Here is a 14,837-nt window from a genome sequence, read left to right on the forward strand (position 1 = left end):
CCCCCCCCCCCACCCCCCCCCACCCCCACCCCCACCCCTGCTGCCACATTCCCCTTGCCGCGCTCTCATCTTACTTTACCCCATAGAAGTGATTTTTTTTTTAAATCACAGTGAGGAAAATCAATGCAGGGCTTTTTGTCAGTTAATGAACACCCAGGTTTTTGCATCTGTACCTTTGCAGCTTGGAGACATGCATAAAACATTGTGTCGCAGTCCACACCTGAAAACACATTATGTATCATTTGCTGTTGCCATTGTGAATGTAAAAGAAGCGCCAAATGCAGACACCTTGCCTAAGAAAGGTGTACTAATTTCGCCTTGTGAAAGAGTGAGGCAAAAAAGGAGAGACATTGAGAGAGAGTGTGAGAGAGAGTGAGATGTGGAAAATACAGCATGTAAAATGTGCAAAATGAAAAGGCAAGACGATGAAAATGTCACATTTACCTTGTACCACAATGTGGTGAAGGAGGAACCCAGTTAATCATTGGAAAAAGAAATGTAAAGAAACTGCTTGGCATAGTGGCCCTCCTGGTTCAGGGGGAGATTCACACTACTACACTAATTCTACACTTTCCTGCATTCTAGAATCGCTCGGGAGGACTGTGCATATGAGTGTTGGTATGCCTGTGTGTGTGTGTGTGTGTGTGTGTGTGTGTGTGTGTGTGTGTGTGTGTGTGTGTGTGTGTGTGTGTGAAGCTTAGTGTGCTTGTGCCTGTTCATGTGAGTCTGCTGGATATGGCTTGAACTTCTGACAACATAATTACAGACAGAAGCTGTGGATGAAGATGTAGCTTAGAGTCAGTATGTGTGAGAGTATGTGGTTAAGAAGCATGATATGGGCCCTGATACACACAGACGAATACAGAGTTAGCAGCCAGAGGAGAATGGCCAGGGTTTGGAGTGGCACATCAGCACCACGGACAGCGACTGACCCATCGGACTCCAATTAGAGATGCTCCGACCAGTTAACCAGACTGGGTTGGATGAGGATAGGGAGCTTTAGGTGTAATGGGATGGAGGGAACACACACTTTTAATAAGAGGGAGGAGGCGGCTGAGCTTTTTTTAATGAGGGTTGTGACGGTTTGTGGGGGTGTCGCGTGGTACTTGATATACTGTCTGGCCATTAAGATCTCTTATGAGTGAGCACCGTGTAATTTGCACCAGTTGCATCACCAAAGTTGTCCAGCAACTAAAGAATATCAATTGTCCGTGTAGTTCTTAGTGCTGTGACTTGGTAGTTTATGTTAGTAAGTATAATGTATTAAATGAACCACTGGAGGCAGAGGCTTCACTGCTGGTGCCACCACTTGTTTGCGTGGTTTGTTGGGAACGCATAGCTTCCAGGAGGCCATGATGGTCTACTGTTTTATAACGCTTTTAGAGCTACATGTCCGAGAAGCCAGATGCTTCGGAGTGTCATGAACATATTTTTACAACAGTCAGCTTTTTTCAGTGAAACCGTTTCATATTATGGCTTCAATATACCAGTGTTTTCCAAAACAAGGAAAAACCACAACAACATACATATAAGAACAACATAACCAGAATCAAGAGCAAATTGTCAAATTTAAAACCTTTTATCAGCACAAAAGATGTCCGGATCATCGAGTGTAGTTCTCAAGTGAGTATAGTTACAGTAAACAATGTTTACTGCTAGTGTTTTTGACATTTTAAATCCCTATCTTTCCAGCCACTTCCCTGTCACAACACTACCAATTTGTCTTTGTAAACTGTCACATAGTATTTTCATCTCTGCACTTATTGTAACATGAGTATTTATTTCTATCATCATGTTGTTATTGTTTTTGTTTTTTACCCTTTCTTTACTTTGTTATTGTTTATTGTATTTATTCATGGGGTTACTGATGTATTGTTTGTTGTAACACTCTAATCTAATTGATTTCTTTTTCTCAGGGCTATACTCGCTCTGGTAGCCTCCTATTCATATTCATGCTGAAAAACAAATATCAGTAACACGATACTTTCTCCCTCTGCTTTCCATTCAGCTGCTCTCAGAGGAACCGGTGTGAACGCGCAGATGAGCCTTACCGTTTCGCCGCCTCTCTCAACCAGTGTGTGAAGGCCACTGTGTACCCAGACAGCATTGCGGTGTCAGAGCCCAGTGTACCTGTAAGTTCACACACACACATTCCTACACACAGTACGCACACAAACACCTGCAATCTTAATCTTGTACTTGCTCGCATTACAGCGATAAATAAGCTTCCATTTACATATTCCTCACCCAGATACAGAGGCAAAACATTTTAAATGAACCCCAGTAAAGCAGTTTGCCTAGTTTTGATTGCACTTGATGCATAAACAGATGAGAAGGTTCATAAGAGCTCGATGTGGGCGTTTCAGTGTGCATATGCTCACTTGGTACAAAGTAGTCAATATGTGTGCCAAGACATGTTTGTGTGGGTGGGTGTGTAGGTGTTAAAGTTGTCAGAGTGCATCCGAGTACTGTGCAGTATGTCCACATGGACCGAGCGAAAACAGGCAGATAGAGCATCAGTGAAAGGCTCTGTCCATATTCTGGTGAACTAACACACATTAGGTCTTAAAATACCCACGTGGTCAAAGGGTCAGTTAATCCGAAACACAAAAGAGACCAGATTCACCTCCTCATGTTTAGACTTTTCTGAATAACCGTGGTGCTCGGCAGCATTTGGTTTTCACCATATTATACGAGGTGAAACTTCTCACAACAAGGTCTCACATGTAATATTTTTTGCAATTTGGTCATACAAAACAAGTGCAGCTAAACTCTATGATAGCAGTCATAAATACAGTGGACGTCTCCAGACCTCTTCAAATTGCACATCAGTACCCAGGTTAGATAGTCAGCACAGGCACATTTTCCTTGTATTTAGGTTAAGATGGCGGTTGGTGGGAGGCTGTTACGAGAACACGACATCAAGGGTTATACCTAGTGATGAAGTGGTATTTGATGAGGAGGGTGTACTTCTAGGTAGATGGAATGGTTATAGAGGATGAAGTGGTTATGCTCTCCTATGAATCCTAATAGGTGGGTAAACTGTAAACCACCAGAAAATCTGTAGATGTGGATACCTGCTTAACCTCAAATAACCTCCACTTCATCACCATTTATACCTAGAATCAACTGTGTGAGGTTCCACCCAGAATCCCCTATGAGACGCTCTACAGATAACCCTTCTGTAGTCTAATAGTTTCACCCAGAAAGCTTTCTGGGATTCAATACAGAATATTTTCAAGAACCCAGTCTCTATTGAAATATATTTTATATTCCAAGGGTTTCATCTCACCCACCTGGAGTCCCTCATGAGGCTCCTAAAGGGCCAAGGCTGATGTGGTGCAGCCCAACCCACAACAAGGTTCACCGTTACAGTTGTTGGGGGTATGCCGACTGGGAACGCCCATACTTTCAACAATCCTTGAAGAACTCTTTCTTCCAAAATGGGTTCTTTGGATGGAAATGGTTCTTAAGATTAACCATTTAAAAACCCTTTCTTCAAAAGTAAAGTGAGCCTGTAGACCTCAGTATACTTGACCCGGTTGTCCAGTTTACAACAGCAGTTTATGAGAAAACACGTTGTTTCCATGTCCACTATACCAGCAACAGGGTCATCTCACCAAACCGTCCACAAAACACTCACAGATTCACACGGTTCACAAATTCCACTGGGGCAGACATCTTCACGACAACACAGCCTCTCCATGTGGGCAATAGGAAAGATAGAAACACAGCGAAAACAATCAAATTACCTTTATTAAAACTCTGCCACCAATTAGGCTGGTAGTTGTCACAAAAAAAACCCACCACCTTCATCATAAGGGAGGACAGAAAAGTTCACTTTTTCTGCTGCAGCCTTGCTGCCTCTGTGTGTATGTGTCTGTGTGCATAAAACATTTTGAGTGTTTATCTGTATATCTGTGTCTTGACAAAATGATGAGAGCTAATTAATGTGAGAGGTTCCTCGGGGAATTCTACATTGAACAAAAGACATTGATTGCTGTGATTGCTGTAATCAAGGATCTCTCTAACACACCTCGGAGCAAAGTAACACAAACACGGTGAAAATAAAACAGGGGAAGACAAGAGGTCCTCGGCAGAAAGAAGAAACAAAATATCATCCATCCTCTCAATGGGTACCAGAGTAAGCCAGCTAACGAGGGAGGCAGTGTAGTCAGACAGTCAGCATCTCTTGAAAGACCTACAGTTAAGCTGCTCAGCTGCCTTGCCTGTCCCAGTAGCCCCGCGGTGTTTAGTGAGAGGCAGATAAAACAAAGAGAAACTTCAAACGACGTGGCCCAAAAATAACAGCTAATGGAACAAGGCTGTGAAATGCCATGATGATAATTATCCAGGCTGCCTCTCTTGGCTAGAGAGCAAGCTCACACACCCTGTGCGCAGAATACATTTATTCATAGGCAGAGCAGCTGAATGCTCCAGCCCCGGTGTCACTTCCCTCCAGAGGATGACTTCAAACGTTTCTATGTGCATCTGCGTAGCGTGTGTGTGTGTGCGTGCGTGTGTGTGTGTGTGTGTGTGTGGTATTGCACATGTACTGCCCATTGTGTGTGTAGGTTTTATTTTTGTTTTTTTAGGGGAGCGGTTGCTTTTGTTTCATGTATCTTTATGTCCTTGTTAACTTTGGAGAAAAAGGAAACAAAAATAGAAGTTGCCAAGTGACCTTTTTTTCACTTTCCTTTGAGCAGTTCAGTATTGACCACTCACTGGATCACACAGTCTGCCTCTACCTCTGGAATGATATCCTCGACATTCAAATGAATCCTTAAGATCTAAATGCAGCCTTATTTTCTTTTATAATGGTGTTGATAACATTTTGAAGACACTGTAGCAATTCTTGTCAAATCACATCATGTTAACATTGTTGTCATTTGCTCCACCCTGGTGCAGCTGCTGGTGAAGGTGAGCCATGTTCCAGACCTTTCGGCTGGCATCACTTGCTCCTTCGGCAACCTGACAGAGGTGGAGGGGCAAGTCAATGGCAACCAGATACTATGTGTGTCCCCCACTGCTAAGGATGTCCCACTCATTCCCATCAATCAAGGTAGAGACAACAAACACACACACACACACACACACACACACCTGGTGGATGGTACACTTTCTATGATGCTCATGTCTAAAATACATTTTAAACATAAGTACAATATCATATGATCTGCTTCCAGAACTGCATAAGTATAGTTAAAACAAATAATACATATTCAAAATGCCTTAAAACAATAATTATAACAATAACAAATATTATAATGTATTGCAACTGTCACTATGGGAATTATAATACACTATGATTCTTGACAAAATTAAATGTCAGTGAGTGACCAGCAAACACAGGTGTTATTATACCTTATCTTATTAAATGATTTATATTGTGTTATGGTTATTTTGACAAGGCATTGTGGATATTTATGAGTGCTTACAACTATGATTATACAGTGCTTTCAGCAGATTGTAACATATTTATAATGCATCTTAGACATAGGTTTAAGAATTTAAACCCCAAATATTTTACAATGTCGTCCATCTCTGGTCTGATCATGGTGATTAGATGTGAACCTTAACACGTCTAAACACACCCAATGTGTGCCTCTCTTTCTGCTACTTATGTTGCACTGAGCAATATGTTCAACTGCCCACACTCTGAAATATCTTTATTGATTCCGCCCTCGTAATTTAAGGAGGCACCGTCTTCATAACAAGCTCCCACAGATCCAGGATCAGTCTCCTGGCTGTGAAGTGTGCCTCACACAAGGCCAGGCCACATTAGAGCTGACAGGGGGTCAGACTGAGATCCCCTGGCCTGTGGCTGAGCTGCAGCTCACCACATTACTGCACTCAGACTGGGATAATTGGCGATGGTCTAATACGCAGCTTCAATCAGCCAGTTTAGTTGAGGGGACGACGGGGAAGTTGATGTGGTGGATTAGTATCTTAGCATAGCCAACGCACAGGGAGCTGGTCTGCTGTTTGCTTTGAAGAAAAGTGGGACTTGATATAGACACACAGCACAAAACACCTAATAAATAAGAATTGCTATTCGTTATAGTAAGAAATTGTATTTTAGCAGGTAAAAATGTCCAATTATTAGCTAATTTCACAAAATCTAAAGTTAATTTATTCATAGTTGAGTAGAACATACCTAAACCTTGCCTAAACAATGTTTATATCCAGGAATAAATATATGCTGATCACCTCTAATATACTATTCATAAAAAGCTCATGACCTTTCAAGCATTCCTCCAGAATATTTTCATTAATATACCATTGTGGTTCTGGGGTCCATTTATTTGCAAACATATATATCATTATAATACTAACACCTGTTATTTGACAATAAATACATATTGTTTGCAAGCCAGGATGGCTGCAGGGTGACAAAACCAAACACCCTGAATAATATATTATGTGCATATTATGTGCAGTGTGCAGTGGAAATCACTGTGTGTTTTGGGGGTGTGGTAATCCTCCTCCCTGTGAGTAAATGACAGCCCTGTTTGCCCAGCGCTCCCACGGGGACTGATGCATCAGGTACTAATATGAATGTTCTCCCCTAGGTAAATGTCAGCCAATCCCCCTGGTAAGCCCTTCCTCCATCCATCTAGCTTTCCATCCCTCCGACCATCCCACCTTCCACCCTCCTCTTTGTCGCCTCTCCCAACGGTTTATGCCTCTTTTTTTTCCCTCCACAAGCATTCCCTTGAGGCCACTTCCTCCTGACCTCCCCACTGTCCTCCTCCATCTCCTGTCCCCAAACAAGCATTTCTATCTGTAGCACATCAACATCGATCGTGCAGTGCCAATGACCTGAGGAGAGGAGGGAAAAAAGGATAGGAAAAGAGAGGAGAAATTGAGATAAGATGTAGAAGGTGGAGAAGAAAAAGAAAAAGAAACTAAACTAAATTAAAACAAGAGCAAAGGAGTGAAAGCAGAGGTTGGGATACAACTGTGAGGATAGTAGGCTGAGTTTGACATGAAAGAAAATAGCTGGCACTTTTCTTCACAAAGGAAAAATGAAATCCTAGAGGAGGTTTTGTGTGGACAGGAACTCTGTACCACTTTGTTTGCTTGATCCTGTGAGACACATTTGAAATGGTAGAAGTCAGCCATGAGCCTAGCCGGCCCGCTACAGAGACTTGTGTGAAACAGAGCCTGATTCCCAACAGGTGCTGTGGAGAGAATGGGGCACAGAGGGTCATTCAAGCCTCCTACACACTGACTGTAATCTGAAATACAAACACACACACACACACACACACACACACACACATGCACACACACACACATATATATATATATATGGAGTCTGTATTTTTGTGGGGAGAGATAAGAGGCTGTTTTTACAGAGAACATAAGCACAGTCATAACTGTCCAGTAAAATACAGAAAAACAAAATTTGATCGGATACTTTTTATGTGACTGAAATGTGCATTATGCATTATGCAATACCAGCAATACCATACAAGAAGTGCTACTATATACTGTATAGTTACCTTGTAACTGACTGGCATAGGATTCAATGAGGTCTGCTGTTCACAACTAAGCAAAAATAATCCACCCATCCATTATCCTCCGCTTATCTGGGTCCGGGTCGCGGGGGCAGTGGGCTTAGCAACGTATCCCAGACATCCCTCTCCTCAGCAAAGTGTTCCAGCCCTTCCTGCGGTACCCCGAGGTGTTCCCAGGCCAGGCGAGATATAAAATCTCCCCAGTCGTCTACTCCGGGGCTTCTTACCACGTCGGATTTTCCCGGACAACCAGTGCAGGAGGCATCCTGATCAGATGCCCGAAACCACCTCAGCTGGCCCCTTTGGACTTGAAGGGGCAGCGGCTCTACTTCGAGCTCTCTCCCGATGTCTTAGCTCCTCACCCTATCTCTGAGGCTAAACCCAAACCCCTTACAAAGGAAGCTCATTGTGTCGCTTGTATCCGCAATCTCATTCTTCCACCACCCAAAGCTCATAACCACAGATGAGGGTTTGAACGTAGATGGACTGGTAAACCGAGAGCTCCGTCTCTGTATACAATATATATCTATGTATAGCATACAATACAAGTTCATCTTTTGTCTCCTCTCTTTCAGATTGGTCAGGCGTTGAGCTGAGGCTCAACTCTAAGGAGACTGGTCAGATGCTTATTAGCACAGAGGTCAAGTTTTACAACTGCAGCGTCCACCAACTGTGAGTATATCTTTCAGAGCTCATTCAGTCTCCTTTCATTTAAAAAAACAATGCCCCAGAACTGCTGCCCAAAACCATTGGATCAATGCTCTGGGAATTAGTTACAATTTGTCCTCAACCTTAGCCGGCCCCAGTCCCCCTAAAAATATCCCCTGTAAACACTAATGTAACGTGATAGCTGACTGCTCCCTGAGCACAGTCACAGGAAGTTTATTTGCTGTTGCACTAATGGAGCCTTCTTCTCAGAAATGCTGCGGTACAAAAGAACGGCATTTTCTGCCTAACAGGTCATCAGGAGGGATTTCATGCCTGTTGTCATGCTCTGTCTGTCCCCGATTGAGTGATGTTGAATTCACATTAGTGGATCGGAGATTTCAGTGCTTTTGCAATTGCTCGCTTCGTTCCCGTGTAGCAGATTCTGTTTGTGCTAGATCCAAAGTCCTTGCTGACTCGGGAGTATCAGTGAATGGAGAGTAGGAGGCTAAGGATATTACAGCACCAGTGGCATGTCATATTACCCTTTTAGTATCCCCTCAACATTAAAGCAAAACGTTGGAGCCACTGTCTCCTTTGTTATTCTGCATCGCTCGCCCTACAACTTCATGTGGTTGTCTGCTGTCTGAGAACCCTGTATGAGGAGCACAGAAAGCAATTACCAGCTCTCACATCAGCTCAGTTAACAGGCGATGACAAAGATACATACTCAGACACGCAGAGAAAGATGCATACACTTGAAGGGGCAATGCGCTCTCCCTCGCACGCTCTGGTGTCACGTCGGGCTCTCTCTTTCTCTCCCTCTTACACATACTGTACACTCTATCTGCCAGAAGGTGAATCAGCCCTATTCTTGTGAATTAGTGTGCTTGCCAGAGATCCCTCCCGTGCTTTTGCATCGATGAATATTTAACATTAGGCAAGTACGCATAACTCAACCGTATTTCAGAGAAAAGGAAGAGAGAGGGAGAGCCGAGTGTGATTACATTAACTGTGAATACATGGCGTAGTAAATTCAAAATCAATTGAAAGTCTTTGCCATGGCAACATAGAGAGGGAATCATGTCCTGTAGACTCAGGCTAGTCCATGCTTGTATTTGCTCATCTCTTCATCCATTCATACAGATAGTAGGTAGTGCACAGGGTTGCTAACGGTCCCGTATCAGCTGGGGCGTCCCCTAAATGGGCTCAATTGGTTTGTGCCATCCCTTCCTCTTGTCCTGTATATTGACTGCTACTCTACTCTGATTATAAGACGGCACTTTTATGCTATCTGATACAACAGCAGTAGAGGTTCATGGGTGTCATCCATTGACACCACAATCAGGTTGTAGTTAATTAAGCTATAGAGTAAAAGATTATTATTTTATTTTATTTTTTTCAAATTTAAAAAGAATATGTCATTACATATGCATTACAACAAACAACACCGCCGTGCCATCAGACAATATTTAGTAGTTATTATTATTTGTTCGGGAGTATTTGGTAGAGGCAACTCTACCAGTTCACAGTGTTTAAAAATACATATACTCAGATGCTATACTGAAGCAGAATTCTGAGGTCAATAATACCGACGCCTGAATGATGGATTTTTACTTGAAATTAAGTACTTTTACATTATGGTGTTGATACTTTTACTTTCAAAATTAGAATTAGAAATTGATATCTACTGCCTGAGCGTAGCTCAAATATGATGATATATAAAAAAGACAATAAAAGAATAAGAAGAGATAATAATACATTTAAAAAACTGTCTAACATGTGTGCACATACACTACACTATACGTTCACATCCACACACACATACATATTAAGCCTTCATATGCCCCCTTATGTAATCTACTGATACTGAATAAGAGATCCAGATATAACATATTTTGCACTGAATAAGTATTATAAAAATACATATTATAGCTAAATATATCATTATTGCACACAGGCAGTTATTGTACAGTATAAAATGTGTCTATGTGGGGTGTACTGTTCAGTATGGCGACGGCCACTGGAGATAGAATCTGTTCGTTAGTCTTATGGATCTGATTATTTCTTCCACTGCCGCTTGCAGTACAGTATGCACCCCTAGTGACACATACACGCACACTTACATATGGTAAATGCAAAAATGCTCACACAGAAGCACACACCTAACAGCTGGTAATAACAGCGACACTCCAACAATGCAGGGCTAATGATAATTGCAGGATCAAGCTGTGCCAATGTCTTATTTGTCCTCATTACTCAATGTTCCTCATCTCTCTTTCTCCATGTGATTCAGGCCATGAGGGCTAATATGCAGCCCAACATTCGCAAACGATACGCAGCATTATTATATGGCTGTAGATAATATGTGTAGGGGAGAACTTGGCCCAACAGCTACAGTATTAGGTGCTGTGCCAACCACAAGGGCACAACAACAGCAGGTGCCCTCTTGGGATCTGAACTCATTTCCTCAGTGCTACTGTTTTTTTCCTGACTCTCTTCTTCTGTGTGTGTGTGTGTGTGTGTGTCCATGCAGGTGCCTGTCTTGTGTGAACAGTGCCTTCCGCTGCCACTGGTGCAAGTACCGCAACTTGTGCACCCATGACCCCTCCAGCTGTTCTTTCCAGGAGGGACGAGTCAACGCCTCTGAGGTTGGTGGAACACAAATGTGCACAAGCGCTCACACATGCATATGAGCAAGCTTTCTACACTCTCTCTCTCTCTCTCTCTCTCTCTCTCTCTCTCTCTCTCTCTGTCACTCTGCACCTTCCCCCATCCTGCCTGCATCCTGCTCTGTGTTCCAGCTCTGTGTCAGCCTTAGGCCATATCTTCAGAAAAAAAGCCATCTAAGCTCTTCTATTTCCGAATTGGCATTTCTCTTTCAGACCTCCTGTTCTTTGTAGTGGCAATTAACACTCTATTATCTCTGGAGTTATTGAGCTTAGCGTGTCTTAACAATGACACAGGATCACTCTGACCCAGTCAGTAATGTGCAGTAGTTACACAGTGCTTGAAGTATGTCTGTGTCTATGGTTTCCATGGCTATGCACATATAGTACTAGGTATTTGCTGGGGGCTGATATATGTGTTTTTCTTTTACTTCTTTAAACTCCTTTACCTGTACTAACACGTGTGTTAATTGCTCCTTTTGGTGGTAAATTACATATATGGCCAGTGGGTATCACTCCTGCAATCATTTAGTTCTTTATGAATAAAGGCCGGCCTCCCTCTCTACCTCTAGAAGCACCAACAGCATAGAGCAAAAGTGTTGTTATGGGATCAATATATGATTTATTATCTATGATCTAAGAGGAATCAAGATGTATGAATGTGAAAAGCTAAAGGCCACCAAGACCAACGGTTCAGTGTGTGACGCTGCTGTAATAGTTTTCCAATGTTGCTTCCACATCATACTGCTAAGCGAGTTGACCTCGGAATTGCTGCCTTGCACCGTAAACCACTGAGCACTAATTTAATTATTCTCTTCACCAATTTAGCCGTTTCAAAATTCCACTCTTGATAATGGGTTGTTCAATGCTCAGACATCAGCTCAGAGCTCTCCAAGGTCACAGGAGTCACTTTTAAATCCAAACTCAAGATTTATTTCCATGTCAGCCGCACTCACCGTACTTCATACTGACCTTAACACCAAAAGGTTTTTCTTCTTCTGGTTTGTTTGCACAACTGATTACTGAACAGCGACAGTTCAGCTCATATTGTCTTCTAGTGGTTACTTGCATAAAAACACCAAATTCAAATAATTATGAAATAAAAGATTGTATTTTTATTGATAGAAAATCCTGACATTCGTAGTTTGAATTATGTATTATAAGCTGCGCAGTTGTGTCATTAGTCCCTCTCTTATTCTATTGTATATGCTGTGAAAGCATCTCCTTCAAACAACAATATTTCAGTTTCTCGCCCAAAAAAATATATTTCCCGAAATGACATTAAAACATAGCGTTAACAATTACGACTTCTCCTCGTATAATACTCATTTTTAGAATATTGAATGCATCTCTGTGTAACTCGATGGAACCTTCGTACGTCAGCCATACTGTTCATACTGTGATGGATGAACGATGATATTAATCTGTGAATCCACCACGGTCCATTGCACCACTAGTCGACGCTGACGTGTGCTCCCTTCCCTGTGCTTGTTGACCTCCAGGATTGTCCCCAACTGGTGCGCTCCGAGGAGATTCTGATCCCGGCGGGGGAGGTGAAGCCTATCACCCTGAAGGCAAAGAACCTGCCACAGCCCCAGTCAGGTCAGCGGGGCTACGAGTGTGTCCTCCACATCCAGGGGGTCAGCCACCGAGTCACCGCCCTCCGCTTCAACAGCTCCAGCGTGCAGTGCCAGAACAGCTCGGTAGGTTTTGGTGACGCGTGCCCAGGTTGTGCCAAGGTCGGTCGTACATTTGGCGATGCATGGTTTTCTCTTTGTGTACACATTGTGCAGAGAGGAATAAACATACTGGCATATAGAATGCTGCTCACTGTTGAGCCGTAGGCTACAACATTACGTCTGTGTCTGTATTTTGTGTACATGTGCCTGTCATTTTAGAGTAGACGTGCTAGACGCAGCCAGGGCAGTAATTACACTGGAGAAGACTGCAAGCAGGGCTCTGCCCTCCAGTCAGGCACGCACAGACATCTGCAGTATATTCCCAGAGGAAGTACGGACATACACATTAGCAACCACAAACATACACATTCTCTCTCTCTCTCGCTCTCTACACACCCATGCACAATGAAAGCCAGGCTGGAATTAAGGGCACAGGAGGTAGTTAAGGACAGCGTCTCCCAAGGCCAGGAGGGAAGCTCAAGCTTCTGCTCCGCTGTCCAGTTCCTTGTGGCTCCTCACTTTGTCGGCGCTCTGATGATGAAACTTCGGGGTAACATCGGAAGGACAGAGTGCTGCATCTACAAGGGCTCATGGGAATTCAAATTCCTCCTCTATGTTTTTTGTCTCTGATTCACGTTCACCCTGTCTCTCTGTCTTTTCCTCGCCTCCATCCTTGGGCCTCCAGTATATGTACGAGGGAATGAAGATCAGTGAGCTGCCTGTGGATTTCTCGGTGGTGTGGAACGGCAACTTCATTATTGATAACCCGGAGAATATCCAAGGTAAGAATAAAAGACGCTGCTGTCAACGCGCTGAAGATGGACACACCTAACACTCTTGTCTACATAGTATGCCTAATCTTTCTCTGCTTTAACATTTTGTAATTTCTAAGCAAAAAGTTCAAGGTATAAATATTTATTTTGGTAATCACACGGTGTGTATTAAAATATGCGTCATCGGAGATAAAAGAAAGAAGACGTAACCTGTGGGGATTTTTCACTCGTAGCAGACTTGACTAGATGTTTTCTTCAAATAAAGAAATTCTCTTACAAGACTTGTGTAGGTTTCTCAGCTGTTGTGTGTTCACCGTGTATCCACTCCGCCTCCTTTTATCCCATAGTGCACCTGTACAAGTGCGCAGCCCAGCGAGACAGCTGCGGCACGTGTCTGAAGGCGGAGAGGAAGTTCCAGTGCGGCTGGTGCAGTGGAGAGGGAAGGTGTACTCTGCGGCACCACTGCCCTCCCATCAATCCTTACACCACCCGCTGGCTAAATCTGGCCAGTAAGAATGTCAAGTGCACCAACCCACGCATCGCTGAGGTCAGTACCCATAATCCTCTGTCTGTCCTTCCTGCCTGCCCACGCACGTCCAGCGACAATCGATGTGCAATAATCAGCTGCTACGTTCTCGTTCTTCATGGAGGATGACGAGGCTGAAGGCCTTTACAAACCGGGGGCTGTGTTGCCGTTTTATTAATTATTACGTCAAAGTATTTATTTTGCCAGGAATACTACGAGAACGTAAATATTAGGCGGCTAAAAAGCGACCAATACCGTTGTGCGTAACAGGTTGAGTTGCGCCTCGACTTACAGTATGAAACAACAACACAGAGGCTCAGTAGTCTGAACCAACACAGACCGGATCTACTCCCACTGTCCTCACCTTTCACAATTAAAGCCCTAGACATATAATATTAGCATTATGACACGCTTGATAAGTCACAGTAGTAAACTCAGATTACGCTTGATCCTAGTTCACTTTGAAACCGTTTGAAACCAATTGTGTTCTTAAGCGACGGCGGGACTGTCGACAATGACGTGTCAGAATTGCATCGAGAGGTATTAAACGAGAAGCGGCTATGCCACTCTGCTCTGTTTTCCTGTGGAACCAGGACGAATGAGAATAAGCCTTGAAGAAGCTCCCCAGGGTGCTCGGCCCACCTAATGCCTGCAGATTTGTCAGTGTGCAGTTACTTTGTGTCTTGTCTCTTTCATCCCTTTCTCTATTTGAGAGCATTTAAAAGAAAAAGAAGCGCAGGCTCCACCGTGTTTATGTGCAGGGTGTGTGTCGGGCTGTGCGATTATGGCCCCAAAAAATCACACAATCACAATTATTTTTGTATCAATTTTGCGATCACGATTCGTTATCGCAATTTTTCATTGATTTTAGGGACAACGTATTTGTATTGCACTTTTATGTATAAATGATCAGAGCACTGCTTTTGCTTCCATGTTGCGCTGCATTCCTGCTAATGTTCAAATCTTTGCGTCAAAATAAGACTCACAATGAGGTTCTTCTTCACCTGAACCGTTTTGCCCAT

General features: G+C 43.2%; 1 protein-coding gene across 1 annotated transcript in view; it reads left to right on the top strand.

Moving 5' to 3' along the window:
- The window catches only part of plxna2 (plexin A2), a 146,106-nt gene that overhangs the window by 74,916 nt on the left and 56,353 nt on the right, over window positions 1–14,837 (top strand). Inside the window, exons 5-11 of the mRNA XM_034537733.1 lie at window positions 2,009–2,132; window positions 4,909–5,062; window positions 8,099–8,195; window positions 10,705–10,819; window positions 12,340–12,540; window positions 13,202–13,298; window positions 13,637–13,836. Of these exons, the coding sequence (XP_034393624.1) occupies window positions 2,009–2,132; window positions 4,909–5,062; window positions 8,099–8,195; window positions 10,705–10,819; window positions 12,340–12,540; window positions 13,202–13,298; window positions 13,637–13,836 (988 nt within the window). The remainder of the gene's footprint in view (window positions 1–2,008; window positions 2,133–4,908; window positions 5,063–8,098; window positions 8,196–10,704; window positions 10,820–12,339; window positions 12,541–13,201; window positions 13,299–13,636; window positions 13,837–14,837) is intronic.

Source organism: Cyclopterus lumpus, chromosome 7, assembly GCF_009769545.1.
Source record: "Cyclopterus lumpus isolate fCycLum1 chromosome 7, fCycLum1.pri, whole genome shotgun sequence".
In the NCBI taxonomy this organism is placed as follows: domain Eukaryota; kingdom Metazoa; phylum Chordata; class Actinopteri; order Perciformes; family Cyclopteridae; genus Cyclopterus; species Cyclopterus lumpus.